Source organism: Festucalex cinctus, chromosome 15, assembly GCF_051991245.1.
Source record: "Festucalex cinctus isolate MCC-2025b chromosome 15, RoL_Fcin_1.0, whole genome shotgun sequence".
NCBI classification, from domain to species: Eukaryota; Metazoa; Chordata; class Actinopteri; order Syngnathiformes; family Syngnathidae; genus Festucalex; species Festucalex cinctus.
The window spans coordinates 8,502,321-8,521,778 of record NC_135425.1 but is presented as its reverse complement, the minus strand read 5'-3'; the positions used below and the strand labels follow the sequence as shown (position 1 = coordinate 8,521,778).

Sequence of the window (19,458 nt, the reverse complement as noted above, 5' to 3'; positions counted from 1 at the left end):
ATGAGCTGTGCCATAGAGCTATTTTGTAACCAGTTATCAACTTAGTGTGTTTTTGTTTTAGCGTAAAAAACAAAATCACTTCAACCAGGAAGAATATAAGGACAAATAATTCACATAAAATCCTGCAGTGGTACTAATGAGAACTAAAGGTGAGGGAAGCTGTGCTCCGACATGAATAATGGATGAGTGTCAGAGCCAAAGTCGCTGATGTTAAATATAGACTGAGAGTACAAAACACAAATGAAACGTTAATGCTACGAGCTTAGGAAAATTATCTTTCTGCAAATTACTCACAGGTGGCGTTTGTGTGTGTGCGTGTGAGTGGATTGTTTTTTCTCCCTGCCATTCATTCAGCCAGTCAAAAATAAAGACACAAGATGAAGTGAATTTAAATATATACTTGGCTACAAATGCTTTTGTTCTATAATGATAGATTATTTCACTGTAGAAAAAAAACACGCGACATGTAACTGTATGATTTCAGTTAGACAAGTTTTGGAAACTTTTTATTTTGGACCAAAACTCTGACTATGGCACTGCAAAATTAAGGCACTATTTTTGCATTATTCAGCATGTGACTGAAGAACTTTTTATGAGGAACTTTTTCAACTTTTTCAGGGTTGCCGGTTGCCCAACTGCCTTTTCGCTAAAGTTTAAATAACTGTGATAGCTTCACTTATAGTTATTGTGTTGGAATGTGAAACAACTATATCTAAGGCTGGTTCTTGATATTAGTATTTATCAATATGCGTCGGCATATTTGTAAGTACTATATGTTTCTGTTTCAACTACCTGTAGTTATTCTACAATAGCCTATTTTCTTGTTTATTTCCTTGGGCTTTTCTCCCTAATCCTAAATCAAAACGAAATGCTAATGACAATGCAACTAAGCCACTTAATGCATCTTATGGCCAGTGAATAAAAAGGAATTGAACTTTTTGATGAACTGTCAATAAACCATTGAATGCCAAAATAAAAGGAGAAAAAGGACAATGTTGCTTGGTCAATGAGTACAATTGAAATGAAATCTAGAGCAGGGGAGGCAAATTGCTGTCCTCGAGGGCCGGAGTCCTGCAGGTTTTAGAGGTTTCCCTACTCGAACTGCAGCTGTTTCCAATTAAAAGGATCGTTATCAGGCTGATGCAGACCTTGCTGATGAGCTGATCATGAATCAGCAGTAGGGAAATGTTCAAAACTTCGAGGACCGGATCGCGCCACCCTTAAACTAGAATTGATTTGTTTTAAATGGACTTGTGTATATAAACAACATATATAAACTGAGAGTTTTAAAGTTTTAAAATTTATGAACTGAATGTGAACTAATTTGTGTAAAAAATAAAAATTCCCAATACTGTTTAAGTGTAAAGTAATATCCACGTATTACTTCAAATTATAGGATAAAACCCACTATTGTAGATGTCCCATTTATGCATTAAGGCACTTAGTTTATGTAAAAGTGCCATACCAGTTTTTACTAGGGGTGTTAAAAAAATCGATTCGGCAATATATCGTGATACTACAGCTCGCAATTCTCGAATCGATTCAATGGGCAGCCGAATCGATTTTTAAATATCCATTTTTGATGGAAAAATATTCAACAAAACGTCTTACTTAGGGTTAGGATTCACACCCTAAGCATGGAAGAATGTTATTATTAATGGAGCATTAAGCCTTAATATTTTATTTCAATACTGTTCAAACATGAAACAGATTACAATCTAATTGTTAAATACAGTGGCTCACAGTTATAAGACTGAAGTTTCAGATATATAAATACCTTTTGATACAAATCTTACAGTGTACACGTGCAAGTTTACCGAATAGTATTTTCTAAATTTGAGTAAAAAATCGCAACACTTGACGTATAAATTTGTATCGGGATTACTCGGTATTGAATCGAATCGTGATACGAATCGAATCGTCAGGTACTAGGCAATTCACACCGCTAGTTTTTACCAAGTCCCTTTTTTCTTTATTCTTCAAAACCAAGAGCCAACAAGCACATCAACATTATCAGTGACTGTTTAATAAAATCTGCAAAAGAGCAAATCACAACTAAGAATAGTGTTGAAGTTTCAATGCTACAAAAGTTGTACTATTTTAAGTTCAACTAATTTTTTTTGCAAAAAATGTTACCCAATGTTCAAACAATTTGAAGGGTTTGAACCGCCGTAGAATCTGGCGTCAGCATATCACGCCGTCGGTGCACCGCAGTAGACCTGAATTGCGTATTCTACTCTTGTGAGTTGATCTCTGCTGCATCATTTGTCAGGAGACCTCATTTCAGCCAGAATCAAAGTAGCTAGCTCTGTCTCTGTGTTTTGCCTCTTCCCTTGGCTTTTTTGTGTCTTTTTGTGACATTCTTTTCTGAAAGCTTGGCAAGGAGAAAAGGAACAGAAGAATCGTTCCCATTCCCGCTGACTGGATAGCACTCTTTCTCAGGCGGAATTGGGACAGCACAGCCTTCGGCTGAAAGAAAATTAAATGCATGGTGAGGTGCAGGCATTACGCTTAACCAAGTGGTGCCCAAGTCCGGTCCTCAAGAGCCCCTATCCAGCCTGTATTTCATGTTCAGAACAGCTGAATCAAATGATCAGTTCATCAGCAAGCTTTGCAGAAGCCCGATAACGATCTTGATCATGAAACAGATGTGCTGGTGGAGAGAAACATGGAAAACAGGCTGGATAGGGGCTCTCGTGGACCGAACTTGGGCACCCCTGCCTTTACCTTTAACCCTATAAAGCCAGAACCATGAAATATATGAGATACAATCCAGATTCTTTGTAAATAGAGTATTTATTTGTCCTTTTGATCAAGCAATTCTTTTTTTTTTTCCACTTATGACTTTTGATTTGTGTCATATTTGATACATCCGGTCACAGAGCTTTAAATTTGTACAATTATAGCTGTCAAAAATCTAATAATATACAGATATATCAAACATATTAGTATCTCCAAAAATCTGGTAGAGGTGTCTCTCCTTTCTCAATTGGGGCAATCTTGCAAGGTTGCTGAAAAGCCATCAGTTGGGGTGATACTGCCCTCTCATGGATTTGGCATTATAGGGTTAATGGGGTATTGTATTGTTTTTAGTAGCAGTAGTGCTCGGACACCTAATGCATGTTTGTATATTTGTTTACCATTTAACCACCATTCATCTTCATCAATCATTAGGTTACTAATTATACTTTGGACGGAAAGAAAAAAAAAACACGCCATAGACGAAAAAATTCTAAATGTAATTTAATCACAATGTTAAAGGGTAAATGGAGTGCACTTATACAACCTATGTTGTCTAAATGGCTTTAATCAAGCCTATTCACTATATTCACTTTTTCACAAAAAAAAAAACACATTGGAGTGTACATAGCTTGCACCCTCACACAGCTGCGCCACCCTATGGCAAGATTTTCGTTTGATGGTGTCAAGTCTCCAAGAGTCACATAACACTGTGCACTTCCACACATATTACCTCACACATGTTTTTGCCATTCAATTGCTGTGACAGCAGTACACGACAATAAGCTCCGATTCATTCTCAATGATTTTTAATGGACAGTTTGCATCTCAATTCAAGTCGTCACCGATGATTAATAGCAATTGATAAACCTCTGCTTATATTTATGAAAAAGCAATTCATGGTAAAATGTTACTGCCAAAACTGGTCATATATGGTTAGTAGAAGTTTTACGATAGCCTCAAACTAATTATTAACAATTTAAGGACATATTAGTTTGGTTGGAGTTTTGGGGTGGCAATATTGCTTCCATTGTTTGAAATTCTTTTGATTTCTTTATAAATTGTCCCAAATAAGAAACATGCATTTGTGGGATGAGCAGCAGAGCTGAGTATGTAGGTTCTCTCATTCTTCTCTACTAATTCCCAACAGCTTGTTTTGCTGTTGCCATTGACTCTCTTTTTCAGCTTCTAGTATCCCCAGGTGCTTCCAATGGGCTCTTTGCACAAATCCACTACTTCCTGAACTTAACACCAGTCCTTAATTTCCTGTCTTTCATGATTGGACAAGCTGATTAATCCAGGTGTGCCTGATCTCAGTAACTACAACAACATTGGCCAGACACACCTGGATTAATCAGTTTGTCCACTCATGAAAGACAGGAAACAAAAACGTAGTATTCAGTTCAGGAAGTAGTCGAGCTGTGCAAAGAGCCCATCGTGCTAATTTAGATGGTCCAACTGGATGAGATTCTGGATGGTTGGCCACCAAGTCCCAACAAGACTGTAACAGAGTAATACTTTAGGCTGGAAAAATAGAGGGTGAGGTGGTGGGCTCCTTGATTGTTCATTAAAATGTCAAAATGACCTCTGCAAAATATGACGAGTTTTGGGGATAGAAGCAAGTAGAAGAGCAATGCATAAAATAATCATCATGCAAGATATTGCATCATCCCACACAGAAAGCTGATTAAAAACTTGTGTGAACACCATTTATCCACTGACCTGAACCCTATGGAGAACCTGTGGCATCTTTTTCAAGATCTATGAGGGGGAAAGCAGTGTATTCTTGTATAATTGTAAATTAGGCAATACAAGTTGAATATATGAATATAAAATTACACATTATATATACCGTTAAAAAATAAATAAAAATAGAATGAAGTTAATATAATGCAAAAATGTGACTAATTACTTACCGTTCTGAATACTGATAAAACTACATTGTGATTTTGTTCAATCAAATCCTAATAATTAAGAAAATGAATCTAATTGTTCATAATAAAAATAACCATATTCTCTGTAACTCACACTGATTCTTTCAAAAAGAGAACAAAAAGCATGCATGCCTATTAGTGTATAATTTGTCTCTCTTTTTTTACTTTTACTTGACCACTGATTCATGAACAAAGCTGTGCAGCACTCATAATCACACACGCTCAAATTAAAATCGGAAGGTAATAAATGGCTTTCTGTCCACCAGCAGAGCAAAGTACTGAATTAAACTCAGCTGAGCATCAGCTAATATGTCATTTTCACTTTACCATATTATTAATCTCTCGCTTCTGGTGCTGATTACATACACGGTCTTTTTCATTTGGCCCAGCAATCAACCTCCCAGACCTCAGTGGCACTCACGTCATTTGTTACAGCAGCACACACTCTTGGGCCCTGAGCAGCAGCTCACACACTGCGTGAAGATTCTGAAGTCTCTCTCTATCCAAGCCACACATCAACTGCATCAATGGATAGCTGGTTGGGAGTGGAAATTGGCATCTCGAAGTTTTAAAAGCCTGCAGTGTCTCCAATGGTTCCTCGTTGACTTTATTATTCACGCTGCTTCGTAATGAAAATGTTTTAAAGCACGGGACTTGTAGCTTCAAAATGATTCTTGACTCAATTTTACTTCTGATGCTTCAGAGTTTGATGTTTTGCAGCAGTGTTTGCATTTTGCTGGCTTCAGAGGTCACCCTTAATGAAGCGTTTCCCGTATGATAAATTAGAATTATTACAGCTTTCTTCTGTTAAGAAATTAAAGAGAGACAGCAAATTTGTTTCTTGCAATAATGTTCAAGGTTTTCTTGAAGGACTGGGAGGAAAAACACTCAGCAAGGAGAAATAAAGGCAAATGAATGGCTTAATGTATAACTAAAGAGGCTCAAGTGTTCCAAACAAGGCCCAGGGGAAAAGATAAAATTGTCATTTCTATTTACGTTATTGTTTCCAAAGATCAGTCACTTAAAACTCATTCACTGCCATTGTCATGCGCTGAAGGTTGGATCCCAAAGCGCAGACACAAATAAGATTTTAACTATTTATTCACATCGAGAGGCGTGGAACAAACTTGCCTAAACGAGAAACAAAGAGTTGCACAGAGAGACAGTGGTAACAGAAGTAATAATCCGACAAAGACACACACTTCTCAGGAGGCTTATATAGACAACGAATCGATCTCATTGGTTGTGGCTAGACATGTGGGTAACAGGACTGACATGAATTATCTGATTGGCTGTTGACCAGGTAAAGGGATTAAAGATTCCTGACATCACATAGCCCTTGACATCACATAACTTTAAACCCATTGAAACTCGATGCTAGTTACATCACTTCAAAACAGACACTTGTTACATCAGTACATAACAGACACTTGACCTCACGGGCATGAACCCAACTTAACAGGTCATGAACTCAAACTTAACCCTGACGTGAGCCCAGACATGACAGCCATTATATGGGGGATGGGTGGAGGATCGTCTGATCGTCTGATTCTGCGTCAATGTAAATTTTATACTTGAAAACAACTTTACAGTTGCACCACCACTAGGTGAAATCAATGCACCATTTTAGATATGAAATCAACACAATTTGGCGGCACGGTGGGCGAATGGTTAGCACGTCCGCCTCCCAGTACTGAGGACTCGGGTTCGAGTCCAGGCTCCGGCCTTCTTGGGTGGAGTTTGCATGTTCTCCCCGTGCCTGTGTGGGTCTTCTCCGGGTACTCCGGTCTCCTCCCACATTCCAGAGACATGCATGGCAGGTTAATTGGGCGCTACGAATTGTCACGAGGTGTGATTGTGAGTGTGGATGGTTGTTCGTCTCTGTGTGCCCTGCTATTGGCTGGCAACCAGTTCAGGGTGTACCCGCCTACTGCCCATAGCCAGCTGGGATAGGCTCCAGCACCCCTCACGACCCTTGTGAGGAGCAAGCGCTTCAGAAACTGGATGGATGGATAAACACAATTTGCGATTTCCCAGAGAAAAATTGCGGAATTTTGTGAACCTACCTTTTTTTTTCTACTGCTGATTATTTATTTAAAAATAAATAAATAAATAGAAAAAGGTAAAAATGGGGGTCTATCCTTCCATTTAGCAGGTTTGCTGTGTGTATATAATCACTAAACACAATATCGTGTGGGTACTGAAAATGTCCAAATTGCTCTAAAATGTCTGGCTGTTAATGAGTTAATCCATTCATTCTATTTATGTCGAAATACTGATATAAGGCCAAGCTGCTAGTTTGTGATTGGGCTTGCCACACCCAATAATAGAATTAGTCCACTAATTTTATCGTAGTCTATTTCAAAAGGTGATTTGAATAAGACGAATGACAAATGAATAAATGATTATATAATATTCTAAGCCCAACCTTATTCGCTCCCGCAATACTTTTTTTTTTTTTTTTAAATGAAGGATTGAGGATCGAACCCGTGATGCGACCACATCTCCGCTTTAGCACAGAACGCTACCAGTGAGCTAAAATTCTGTCGCCGGTACAGCTTTGGACTGTATTTGAATGCTCATGAAGTTAGGAAAAGCTGGCCTACTTTTTTCCTTTTAAAAATGTAAAATACTATTGTAATATATAACAATAATAATACATACACAGAAGACCTGACTTCCCCCACCACACCCCACGCAATTATGAGCAGTCCACAGTCTACCTGTAGCAGTAACAAGATGCCCGCTTCCTCCCATTTGTCCTCAAATGAAAACAGATATTTTCATGAATTTATTTTAAAAAAACAAATGGAAAAAAATACGGATGCCCGGACAGGATGTAAAAAAAGTCAACATGTCTGGGCAAAAGAGGACGTTTGGTCACCCTACTGCAGCTAACAAAAGAAAATAAATGTGAGTTGAGCTCACAGAGTGTGGACCGCATGCAGCCCAATGGATGCCAAGTGTCCAAGCCTGTTTTAGATACTCACAAAAAAAAAAAAAACCCGATTACAGAAGCAACAGAACTCCCCAAACGGCAGCTTACAAATTCTGGATTCAGAGTGGGTGGCAGCTACTTTCTTCAAAGGACCAACCTACCAAGAATCCACCATCAACAACAACAATAGTGAGTCATACAGTCCATGAAGATATATTGTTTCTTTAATGCTTTAGGCACTTACTTGTGTAACAGGAACACTTAAAAGCCAGTGCAACATGTAATAGTCAAGTAAACACATCTACCTTTGGGCTTCTTATGACTAAAACAAACCATAAAAGAAGTCAAAATCCCACCAGATCAGTTTTAAACTGCACTGTGGCTGTCAGAGGTTGTTACTTCCAGTCAAGAAATTTAAGTTGCAACATGTAAACAGCAACAACCAAAATGCATTTACGTTCATGCAAGACCCTGTAGTAGTCGTTGCATACAGGTTAGTCATCATGACTTAATTTTCCAATTGGAGCATTACAAACACAAACTTCTGCTCTAGTCTTAGTCTGAGCTTCCACTATATTAAATAGTGACTCATAACATATGTCCTTCACGTTTTCTCTTTCTTCTTCCTGGTCCTCTTCTTTCCCTGTTCTTTTGCTATTGCGGCACAGACAATTACTACTCTCAGAGACACTAAATACGGCTCTAAAGATAATTACAAATTGAAACGGTAATAACCATTTCATATTTTAACCACCGTTAAGACTCTAACTTCAGTTCCGCAAAAAGTGTCAGGTTGTTCCATCACTTCATTGTAACCACTGATAGATGTGAATAGTGACCTAATCACATAAACACTCACACTCAAAACTTAGATGCTTTTAAATGTTTTATTAAATGTAAATTTACAGTGTGTTCAAAAAATGTGCTTTAATAAGTTTAAATGTGTTTAAAGCATGTGGCAGGGTTATTCTTATCTACCGGTACTTGGCTTTTTAGTCAAATCTGGGCATTCTCATGTGAGATCAAAGCTGACTTAAGATATAATTGCAGCAATTTAAAAAAAGACACAAACAGAGGTCATAAATAATAATGTCCGGACCCATTAAGTAAAATTGATCAACTTATTATCTCTGATAGCGCACTATTGTGCTTGGACTAGTGTTTCTCAAATGTTATTGAGCCAAGTCACCCATTCTGCGATCAAAAAATAAAAATAAAAATTCAGAGCAAACCACCAAAATAAATACAAAAATAAATTAGATAGATTCAATAAAGCAAGACCTACTACTTGTTGTGATACATGTAAAAATGAGAAATTATGTGTAATTGTGTATGTAAAATACATTTTTTTTAACAAAAAATCTTTTTACATGAATGTAATATGTAAAAATATTTTTCATATTGTGGTGTAATTTTAGTCACTTCACAAATATTGGTGAGTATATACGTGTAAATATCATAATGGAAGTATTTCTGAATGGATTATTTAAATTCATCCATCCATCTTCCAAACCACTTTATCCTCACAAGGGTCGTGGGGGTGCTGGAGCCTATCCCAGCTTCAGGCAGTAGGCGGGGTACACCCTGAACTGGTTGCCAGCTAATCGCAGGGATTATTTAAATCCATCCATCCATCCATTTTCTTGACCGCTTATTCCTCACAAGGGTCGCGGGGGCTGCTGGCGCCTATCTCAGCTGGCTCTGGGCAGTAGGCGGGGGACACCCTGGACTGGTTGCCAACCAATCGCAGGGCACACAGAGACGAACAACCATCCACACTCACACGCACACCTAGGGACAATTCGGAGCGCCCAATTAACCTGCCATGCATGTCTTTGGAATGTGGGAGGAGACCGGAGTACCCGGAGAAGACCCACGCGGGCACGGGGAGAACATGCAAACTCCACCCAGGAAGGTCCGAGCCTGGACTCGAACCGGAGACCTCAGAACTGGGAAGCGGACGTGCTAACCACTCGACTACCGTGCCGCCCGGATTATTTAAATGTGAAAGGTAAATGTTTCTGTTAAAAGGGTCATAATGCTCACCTATCATTTTTATTCTTCTCTCTGTATCTTTTTATTAAAATTTTGCATCTTCATTTAAATTTTCATTTTTTTTCTTTTATTTAATGACATCAATTAAACAAATACAAAACAGAAAAGCTAAAAGAAAAAAAGGAAAGCTAAATTGATTTTTTTTTTTAAATAAGTAATTGTGAGATCTGTTATTCTGTAGATCTCAAATAAATGCAGATAACATTGCTATAAATAAATATTTAATATATTTGTGTCCGTTATAAGCTCCCCATCATGACTGATGTCAGCTGTAACCAATTCATTTCCTGTTTTCGAATGTGTTCCTGCAGTGTCACTGTTTTCTCATTTTACCTAGATACGTCTTCATTGTAATATTCTGATTGTTGCTTTCAATCCTAATGTGGTTTTGGCCTGTCTTTTGTGTACACTAGTATAGACCTAAGCACTTATTCTGGTCTTTTGTGACTGCATTTCATTAGAGTAGTTTAGCAATTTGCTTTAGCTTCTTCATCTTCTCATGTTGTCTCTTCTTGGAGACTGTTTGATGTGGATTTGTAACCAATGAAAAGACAGAGGACAGAGTTCTGATAGCAGTTTACTATCAGTCCAATGACATTTTGTTTCTTCAAAATGAATTGACTGAAATGCAGTTCACCTCATATCTTTAACAGCAAAGAAAATATACTAACATCATATACATTCAAATGCAACAATAAAAAAAACTCGACACGGTCTTCGTGCGGAAAAAATAAATAAATAAATATTCTTTAAAGTTCAAAGTCCGCTAAAAAATTTAAAGGCTGGCCAGCAAAAAAAAAAAAAATCAATTGTCCAGAGCTTGTATGTGCTGTGTATGAATGTAAAGTGATATCTATATGTATGTGTAAATGTTGATGATTGCCTGAAGTGGAGTGAGTGGGCACAGAGTTGTAGCTCCAACAGCTCTCTTTCTCAAGGAACTCTCCGCTCGGCAACAGCCACGACTTCTACGACGCTAACATGAAAATACAAACAATATGAGGCGAAAGTAGCAAACAGCATGGAGCACGAGACGCTCACTCCACGATAGCCTCTCCTTCTGGCCTGTGCTACTTCACAAGTGCTATCGTAAACAATGTTAAATACAAATACAACCTACTTAATATAATGTCAACAACAACAAAAATATACACACAATAAAATATTATGGTATCATAAAGGAAAGCAACGCATACAATAGATGCAAAGTGAAGAGTCCGCTAGCATAGCGGCTAATTAGCTACCAGCACAGCTAGTAAGTCTCATGTAAACACAATTGTACACAATTCAACGTAACTGTGCTACTTATATCACAATGCTAACGACAACATATATTTTCAAATTATTGCTCACCTAACAGGAAAATACAAACAATATAAGGCGAAGGTAGCAAACAGCATGGAACACGAGACGCTCACTCCATGATAGCCTCTCCTTCTGGTCTGCGCCACTTCAGAAGCGCTATCATAAACAATGGCCGCACTGTCGTGAAAATGTCAAAATACGGCAACACAACCATATATGGGCATTGTACAAAAAAAACAAAATGATATAATAAAATAAATGCAATGTAATAAATGTTTTATTTAAACAATAACCCAACACATAAAATAAAACTACACCTGGGTTACAGATTCAGTGCTTTTTTTTTTTTTTTTTTTTTTTTTTTTTAACAGCTCCCAGCTGATTGCTTAACATGACTGCCCTACATGTATTGACCAGAAAATTTATAGGCTATTCTCGCAGGAAGCCTTGACTAACTCAGTTATTAGGAATGGCAAGAGGTGGCCACATAATGGAATGACGCTGGGATTGATGTCCATTTTGTTGCAACACATTTAAAGTTTAACTGTTTAAAAAAAAAAAAAAGGTCTAATATTGTCAAGTTTTGATAAAAATGTCAGTCTACTCAGGTCAAATGAGGCAAGGTAGAAAGGCACACTAACAAGACACAAAATTGTATTAACTACATCTGTAAGACCCAGTGTGAGGCAAGGGGAGAGGAATTGTCAGTTGCCTGCTGTGTGCGTGTGCATGTGAGTGTGTGTGTGTTAAGGTTAATTGTGAAGGTGACGCTAAAGACATGCTCTTTGCTCCGCCGAGTTCACAGTCTTCTCGTCAAGTTTAATGACGAATTAGGAAGGGCTAAGCTCACTGGACATGCACTAAGAACAAATGCTGACCATGGAGGTACTTTGTCTAACTCCCTCACTGGATTAAAAATATCCCTCAGCTGCATGGATATTTTAGCATTTACTCATCCATCAGCACTGCTGATTCTGTTTTGCATGCAATTTCATATTGTCCATTAGTCAAGCAGAGGAGGGATAGTGACAGTTTGCAACAGTATGACGGCAAGAACTACACCTGAAATAACCGTACTCGAGAAAAAGTTGTCTTGTTTCAAACTTGCAAATACTGTATTCAACAAAAAGGATGAGCAGATGAACGAGCATGAATTAATGTGTGCTCTACATAAGTCTTTGGAATACAGACTTGCATGTGCATTTCATTACGCTCAAGTGTATGCGTTCAAAGGAGGGTGATATACTTTGTAAAAGTAGTTTCATGAGTGGCAAAAGTAGTTTCATGAGTTTCATGCAATAATACCTGCGTTGCTTAAAGGCCCAGTCTGCCAGTTTCACTCTGAAAAAGCCACTTTTTAAATACAGGATTTAAACAAACTACTTCTCAAATTACAGATCAGGGCTTGTCTTCATTTCATCAGTGCGTGCTTTCAAATTGCCGCGGGAGTGACGTCACGCAGCCGGCAAATTCGCCCGGCCCCGTTTGCGACACGCCACCCCCCGTTCTACGATTGGCTGGAGGGGTGTAAACACTGTCTTTCCACAGAACGTCCCGCTGTTTACAATACAAACACAAAATGGCAAAATACAGGCTGGGGGAGTGGGGGTTTAGACAAAATCACCACCACATGTTAAGACAAGCCCAGATCTGTAAATTGAGAAGTAGTTTGTTTGTTTAAATCCTGTATTTAAAAAGTGCCTTTTCCAGAGTGAAACCGGCAGACTGAGCCTTTAAGAAGATAGTGTAGATTTATTGTTCATTTGATGTCAATTGCATCTTTTGTGTTCAGTTTCAGAATCAGAGATGATCTCAGTCTTCTGTTTCTGCTCCCAACACTATTATTGTACCAAAATGAAAGTATTTTTTATGTTTTGCATTTACAAACTGTTCTTCTGTATTAATGTCAGCGTGCAGCTCATGACTAGAAACAATGGTTTTTGTTTGTTTATTTTCATTTCCTTCTAGTCTGTCAGGTATTGATGTCTCTGGTTAAAAGTTATGTATTTGTACCGGCAAAGTAATGCTCTGCTAATATTTTTATTGTTGCTATTTTTATTCAATTCTTGATATTACTCACCAAGAGACTGTTCAGTTAAATGCAAGCCACTTCGCAACCAACTGAAAGTTCCATTCAGCTTGTTTGGAATGGTAAATCCTGATCGCCGTTTCATTTCCACCATATGCTGGATGTTGTTGCTTGAGCATGACATAATTCCATTGCAACAGAGTGATGGATGAATTTAACAAAGGGGAACATGGCAGTAAACAAATGGAGGACATTTTGAAGTTTTGTTTCGACGGCAGTGTTCGAATGGGCATATTCTTTTGCCATAAAAGGTGTCTAGTGTCTATATGGATGCACTGTAGCGGAACTCCCATGATTTACACCAGCTGTGTCCAAACTACGGCCCGGGGGCCAGTTGCGGTCCGCCGTCCATTTTTCAGTGGCCGACAGATGCTAAAAATGGCATTTGACTCAGTTCAAATAAAATAAACAAAACAAAAATGTTTGGAGATGGTCAAAGAAAGGAGGGTATCAAAAAACAGGTACTAAAAATAATGAAGAAATTAAAACAAAAATTCAAAAAACAATATTGTTCGTTTTAGTCTTTGGTAATAATTTAATGCATGAGCCTTTGAGGATGATTTAAAATGTGGGTTTTAGTATATTTATTTTGATATCAATCAGAATAATGACGTTTGAATGTATGTCACACAGAAGTGATGTCATCTAGCAGCAGCCAATAGAAAAGCACCTTCAGATGATGTTGCTCCCATGCTGTTTTTTAAATATTGCGCACAAGTATTACACATTAAAAAAACTAATACTAAAACTGAAACCAACAAACTAAACTAAAACTAAGCATTTTTTAAAGGACTAAACTAATAAAAACTAACAGAACCACCCTGAAAACTAATAAAAACTAACTAAAATTAAAAATTCCAAAATTCTAATAACTCTAATGCCATATTACAAATAAATTGGTTTATATACTGTAGCATTTTTCTAAATATGCAAAAGCACAAATAATTATTTGTAAAATGTTTAGGACTAAACACAATTTCTCTTCATAACATTATGTGGCCCTTGTATCCTTCTGATTTTCTGTATGTGGCCCTCAAATGAAAAAGTTTGAACACCCCTGACTTACACTATGTACAGTTGTTTGTTTGTTTGTTTGTTTGTTTGTTTGTATAGTTCACATTTACGCTTACCTGTTTTCTAAAGCTGAGCTCTGAGCAACTGTGATGTCATTTTCAGTTGATAGAAAGTGGCAAAATGGCTGCCCCTTGAGATGGATGAAAATGGGTGGGTTTTGCTGCTTAACTCACATTCCTCAAACAATATTAATTAATCAATGTTATGTTTAGACTAGGGGGCACATCCAGCATATTATTGTAAAGAATTTTTTGGGAGGGTTGACTTCCTCTTTAAGGAAAAATGCTACGTCTTTCTTAAAATCATCTGCCTTTGTTTTTGGGTGGAAAATTTACATATCAAATGTCCTTGACTAGTACTAGTATTGGTATTTGATATTGGTGACTACTCAAATTGTGTACTTGCACTGGTATCAGTCTGAGAAAGAAAGAAAAAAAAAAGAGTGGTATCGTACAGCCCAAATAATAATAATAATTATTATTATAATGTGAAATTTATGTAGTCTATTATCGCCATTCTCTATCATAGCTCTCTCTAATGAAGATTTGTCAGACAAATTGTGAATCTTATGATCCATGACAACTTTCACAAAGTCAAGACAACCCGAATACTGAAACAGGAAATGAATGAAGAAATCAATAGGTCAAACAAGCTAAACAGAAAATCTAAAATGTCTATACAACCAGTCAGATTTCAATAATGAAGCTGCAAGTAGAATCCACAGCAAAACAATAAAACCCCACTTTATGGGACAAGTATACACTGTACATCTCTATTGTTGAATAAATGACCATACAGTAGGTGCAGCTGAGGGAGATGTGATTTGTTGACGGCTCTGACAAGATTGTGTTACTGGGAGCAAGGAAGGAGTGAAAAGGAGATGAAATGCTGTGGAGCATCTGTCATACATTTGTGAATACTCCTGCTGGGTTCGTGACGGATCAAAAACTGAGACCTGGAAAACTAGCAGAATGACGGAATGTTCACCCAATGCTCCAGATATAGTAATTGAAAGATTTGTGATACTCCCAGGTCCCCCGGTTGATCTATTTCTATCACCAAGCAACATATTGAACCTCCAGTTGCTTCTGCTGCTATGTCATCATTGTTTGAATGACACATTCATTTTCCTTCCACAGCCCAAAATAATTGTCTGAATAAATGCATGGTGCATTTTAAGTATTTTGAAATTAGAAAGATGCCCAATGTCCCCGGTTACAGATTCCTGAACGTATCCTGAGAACCATGACTAATTTGCAGAATATATGAAATCACCAATAAAAAAACAAAAAAAAACAAAGATGTTCCAGTCTATAAATCACAGTAAACAGACACCAGAAGATGAATGTCAGCAACAAACACTAGCAATTCCTATGTTTACTGAATGTAGCTAAATACAGTGGACCGCCACTATTCTCAATAGATAAGGACTGAGCCAGACTGCAAATAGCTTTGTAGTTTGTAAACTGCCTGGGGAAATCTGACCACGTTACGTGATCACAAAAGTAGCTTCCAACTGAAAAGCTATTTGATGTTAAAAACAGCAACATTACAACCATGCTAATGAGAAATGTAGTTAAACTAGTAAGAACACCGCTACTTGTAATGTCACTGCATTTCAACACGTGTCTTACATGTGTAAGGACATATTATGAATGAGGGAGAATGTATCAGGATCTAGAGGCCATTCAGATAAGTGCAGTCTGACTAAAAATATGCGGCAGAGGATTTTACAGTCAAGCTGCAGGAAGAACATTACTTCGGGTGCACGCGCACGCACGCACACGCACGCGTGCGCGCTGACACAGAGAGGTGCAGTGACAGTGCGTGCGTTATCCTCTGACCGCCAATTAGCTTATTTAAAGTGCTTGGACATAATTTACTGACAGCAGCACACTCTCAAAGAGGCTCTCTCATCCATTTGTTGAATACCCCATATTATTAATAAAAACAACAAGCATGAACTAATTGCAGATCAACAAGAATATGCACTAAATGCACTATGATTATTTAACAATATAAGACATTCACATTTTCTAGTATCATTCTTTAAAACAATAAAAATAAAACCCTATGATGTGTTAAAATTAGTGTTGTTCCGATACTGTTTTTTTGGCCACCGATACTGATACCCAGCTTTGCAGTATCGGCCGATACCGATACCATACCGATACTTAAGTTTTTTTGTTTTTTTTCCTCAACATGAAAAAGCTGTCCTGCTGTTGGTTCAGAGCATTCAGGGGCCAATAGGATATCTTAGATCAGCATGCAGTGAACATGTCACATACCAGTGAATGTGCACGAGCAAGACACAAGATGCTGCATCCAAAATCCTATATTAGCGCTGGAATTAATGGTATCGGCATGTTACTTGTGAGTACTCACCGATACCGATACCACTGTTTTAATGCAGTATACCAGTATCAGTATCGGAACAACACTAGTTAAAATGGCTAGAAATGGCTTTGGATGGCCTCATAGTCAGTATAATTAGGATATTCCTATTGTATTTTATGTATTGTATATTACTTGGATTTACAATGATTTACAGAACCAAAAGGTGAAATAACCAGCCCGATTCTACATAGATGCAGGATTATATTATGGTAAGCAATTTTTAAGTAAAAAACAGAATGTTCCGTATACGTTTTTAATCCAACCTGGACTCGTTCACTGGCGGGGTTTCCCTCAGTGTGTTATAGGCCTGGAACCCCACCAGGGATAAGCCCCCCCCCCCCAGATAGATAAATAGTAGTAACCGCATGTTGAGATTTCCGAGCGCTACTGTTCTTTTCTGTTCGTTTCTGTTAATTAAATTATTAAACTGTTAAATTAATCAGCACATCCTAAGCTGTAGTGTATTTAGCTCCCCAATTATGACTCAGGTGCCCTTGGGCAAGGCATCTAGCTACTTAATAAGCTGTAGGCCACTGTACGCTTCATATATTGAATAAAGGAGGTCTCGGTGATTAATAAATAAGAGTACAAACTGTCAAATGAAAAAAAAAAAGATTAGAAATCACAATCAATCATGTCAAAAATCCAAACCTAAACTCTGTCCTTTTCCAAAACACAAGTCTGCTGATTTCAACAGGAAAGAAAGAAAGAAAGAAAGAAAGAAAGAAAGAAAGAAAGAAAGAAAGAAAGAAAGAAAGAAAGATGTATATGTGCAAAGACCTACTGAAAACAGCTGTTTCATTCACATATTGACCAATACAATTAATTAAAAGAAACACACGAGCTTCCAAAAACATGATTCTAGTGAAAACCGTGAGAATGAGTAAAAACAATCCTGAATAAAATTATCTCAAGCATGCACTTAAATGTGGTTAAAAGAGCCTAAAAATAGACTCAAATTGGATGCTGCTGCACCCTCTTGCAGAATCCAATCAAAGCCTTGCAAATGGCTTTCAGTCAGGTCCAGTATAATGTACTTAAAATCACTGAAACACTGCAGACTTTCTTTGGTAGAGTAAACCCAAAAACCAGGACCTGGGTCCCCTAAAGATTGTAACATTGCCAACAGCAAGATTTGCGTTTGAATTTCCGTATGAGAAATCACTGTTTATAATTAATATATATATATATATATATATATTTATTTATTTATTTTTTCTACTCACCGTGCGCAGAGTTGTGAACAGCTAACAGACAGCAGAGCAACAGCAGGTTGAGTCCTCCTGTCCTCCTCAGCACCGGCACCTCGCGCACATCTCCATAACATCCCAACAAAACCAGCTCCATGGTGTCCTGATCCAGTCCAGATGAGCCCCGATGAGCAGCAGGGACACCCAACCTCAAATTCCGCAATCTTTTAAAACGGGATCTAATTGCCACTTTACCGTAAAAACGTGCAAGGGGAACACAGGCTGTTGAGTTAGGCGGATGAAGAGGAGAGCGAGAGGGAGAGAAGAAAAAGAACCTCTGCTCTCCTCAAAAATTAACCCACACCGGTTGGGCTATGGGCTCCCCGAAAAGAAAATATGAATCCCAAACAGATGTGCAGATTGTTAATTTCCTCTCTATTGAAGAAGAAAATAAGTTCCAGAAACTATGACGGCAGAGTCTCCATCCATCACTCCGGCACGACGAGCTGGGTTTCCAGTTGAGTGCGGTGGAAAGAGGGTTCAAATCCACTGTGCCTTCCCGGAGGTCTGCTCCGTCTGCCGGGGAGGACGGATGGAGAACGCGTGAAGTGGAGGGAGAGAGTCGGACACCTCTCTCTCTCTCTCTCTCTCTCTCTCTCTCTCTCTCTCTCTCTCTCTCTCTCTCTCTCTCTCTCTCTCTCTCTCGAGCTCGCCAAAGGGGGGGGGGGGGGGGGGGGCGTTAGAGAGACCTAGAGCCGGCACGCGGCCATTGATCTAACGTGGATGGAGGTAAAGTCTGGAGTTGAAGCAGAGAGCAAACCCGACGGAGCCAAGCAGCTGGAGCCCATGTGTAGAGGGCACAGCAGCGGGGAGAGATTAGCTGAACTCTCCTGCCCTCTCTGGTCACAGCGGGAACTTAAACACTTCTCAGCCAGCTAGGAGGACACATTCATTTAAAGTCATGTGTAGAAAAATCCTTTATTTCTGACATGACTTTTTCCGACTGCATTGATAATATGAAGAAAATAGAAACTAGAGTGGACATGTAAAAAAAAAAAAAAAAAAAAAAAACTGGCGTGAGGATGAAAAAAGGCGATGCTTTCACATGATGACTTTTCCTAAATTGACCCAGAATAACAAAAAAATATATATATATTTTTTTAAACATGTCACTCAGTACGGGTACAATAAAGTTTATTGAAAAAATGTAGTTACTATGTAAATAGTCACATTGTTTGATACTATAAGTGATGTTCTCCATAAATTAGTGGTTTCGAACGTTCTCTTTCAGCTGAAACCTTTTTTTCTCCCAGTTCAGTTCAGTTTTTCAACCAAACAACAGAGTAAATTACTTTCTCTAGGAGGATTGATACTCTATTGCAGTTCAGTAATATTTATCTTAATTAATTACCGTAATAAATCCATTCATTATTATGTTTTATCTGCTAATGTTTTGTCAGTACCATTTCCGTTTAAATCGGACAATAGATCATTACCAGAAATACAACACTCAAAAAAATCTAGAAAACGACTTTGAATATTTCCACAAAAAAAAAATCAAAACTGTAAGATACTCAAAATCATTTAAAATATACTGCCTTTATTTGACACCAAATAAATAGGTTTAAATTACGCTTAGCCTGATGAAAAGAAACTAACCAGCAATGACTTTTAATCAAGGCATTTATACCTCAAATGTGAACAAAACAGACATATTGACAAATGCATACCATTCAC

General features: G+C 38.0%; 1 protein-coding gene and 1 long non-coding RNA gene across 5 annotated transcripts in view; both read right to left on the bottom strand.

Moving 5' to 3' along the window:
• The window catches only part of dcc (DCC netrin 1 receptor), a 466,971-nt gene extending 448,679 nt beyond the window's left edge, over positions 1-18,292 (bottom strand). For all 4 annotated transcript variants that reach the window (XM_077498096.1, XM_077498095.1, XM_077498097.1 and 1 more), the window contains exon 1: positions 17,758-18,292. In XM_077498096.1, the coding sequence (XP_077354222.1) occupies positions 17,758-17,878 (121 nt within the window). In that variant the 5' untranslated portion in view covers positions 17,879-18,292. The remainder of the gene's footprint in view (positions 1-17,757) is intronic.
• Positions 2,167-5,840, bottom strand: LOC144002686 (uncharacterized). Its single transcript, XR_013278793.1, has 3 exons — positions 5,095-5,840; positions 4,462-4,500; positions 2,167-2,469 (listed from the first exon to the last, which is right to left on the bottom strand). It is a non-coding gene; the product is annotated as an uncharacterized LOC144002686 (long non-coding RNA).
• Positions 18,293-19,458: the final 1,166 nt, after the last annotated feature.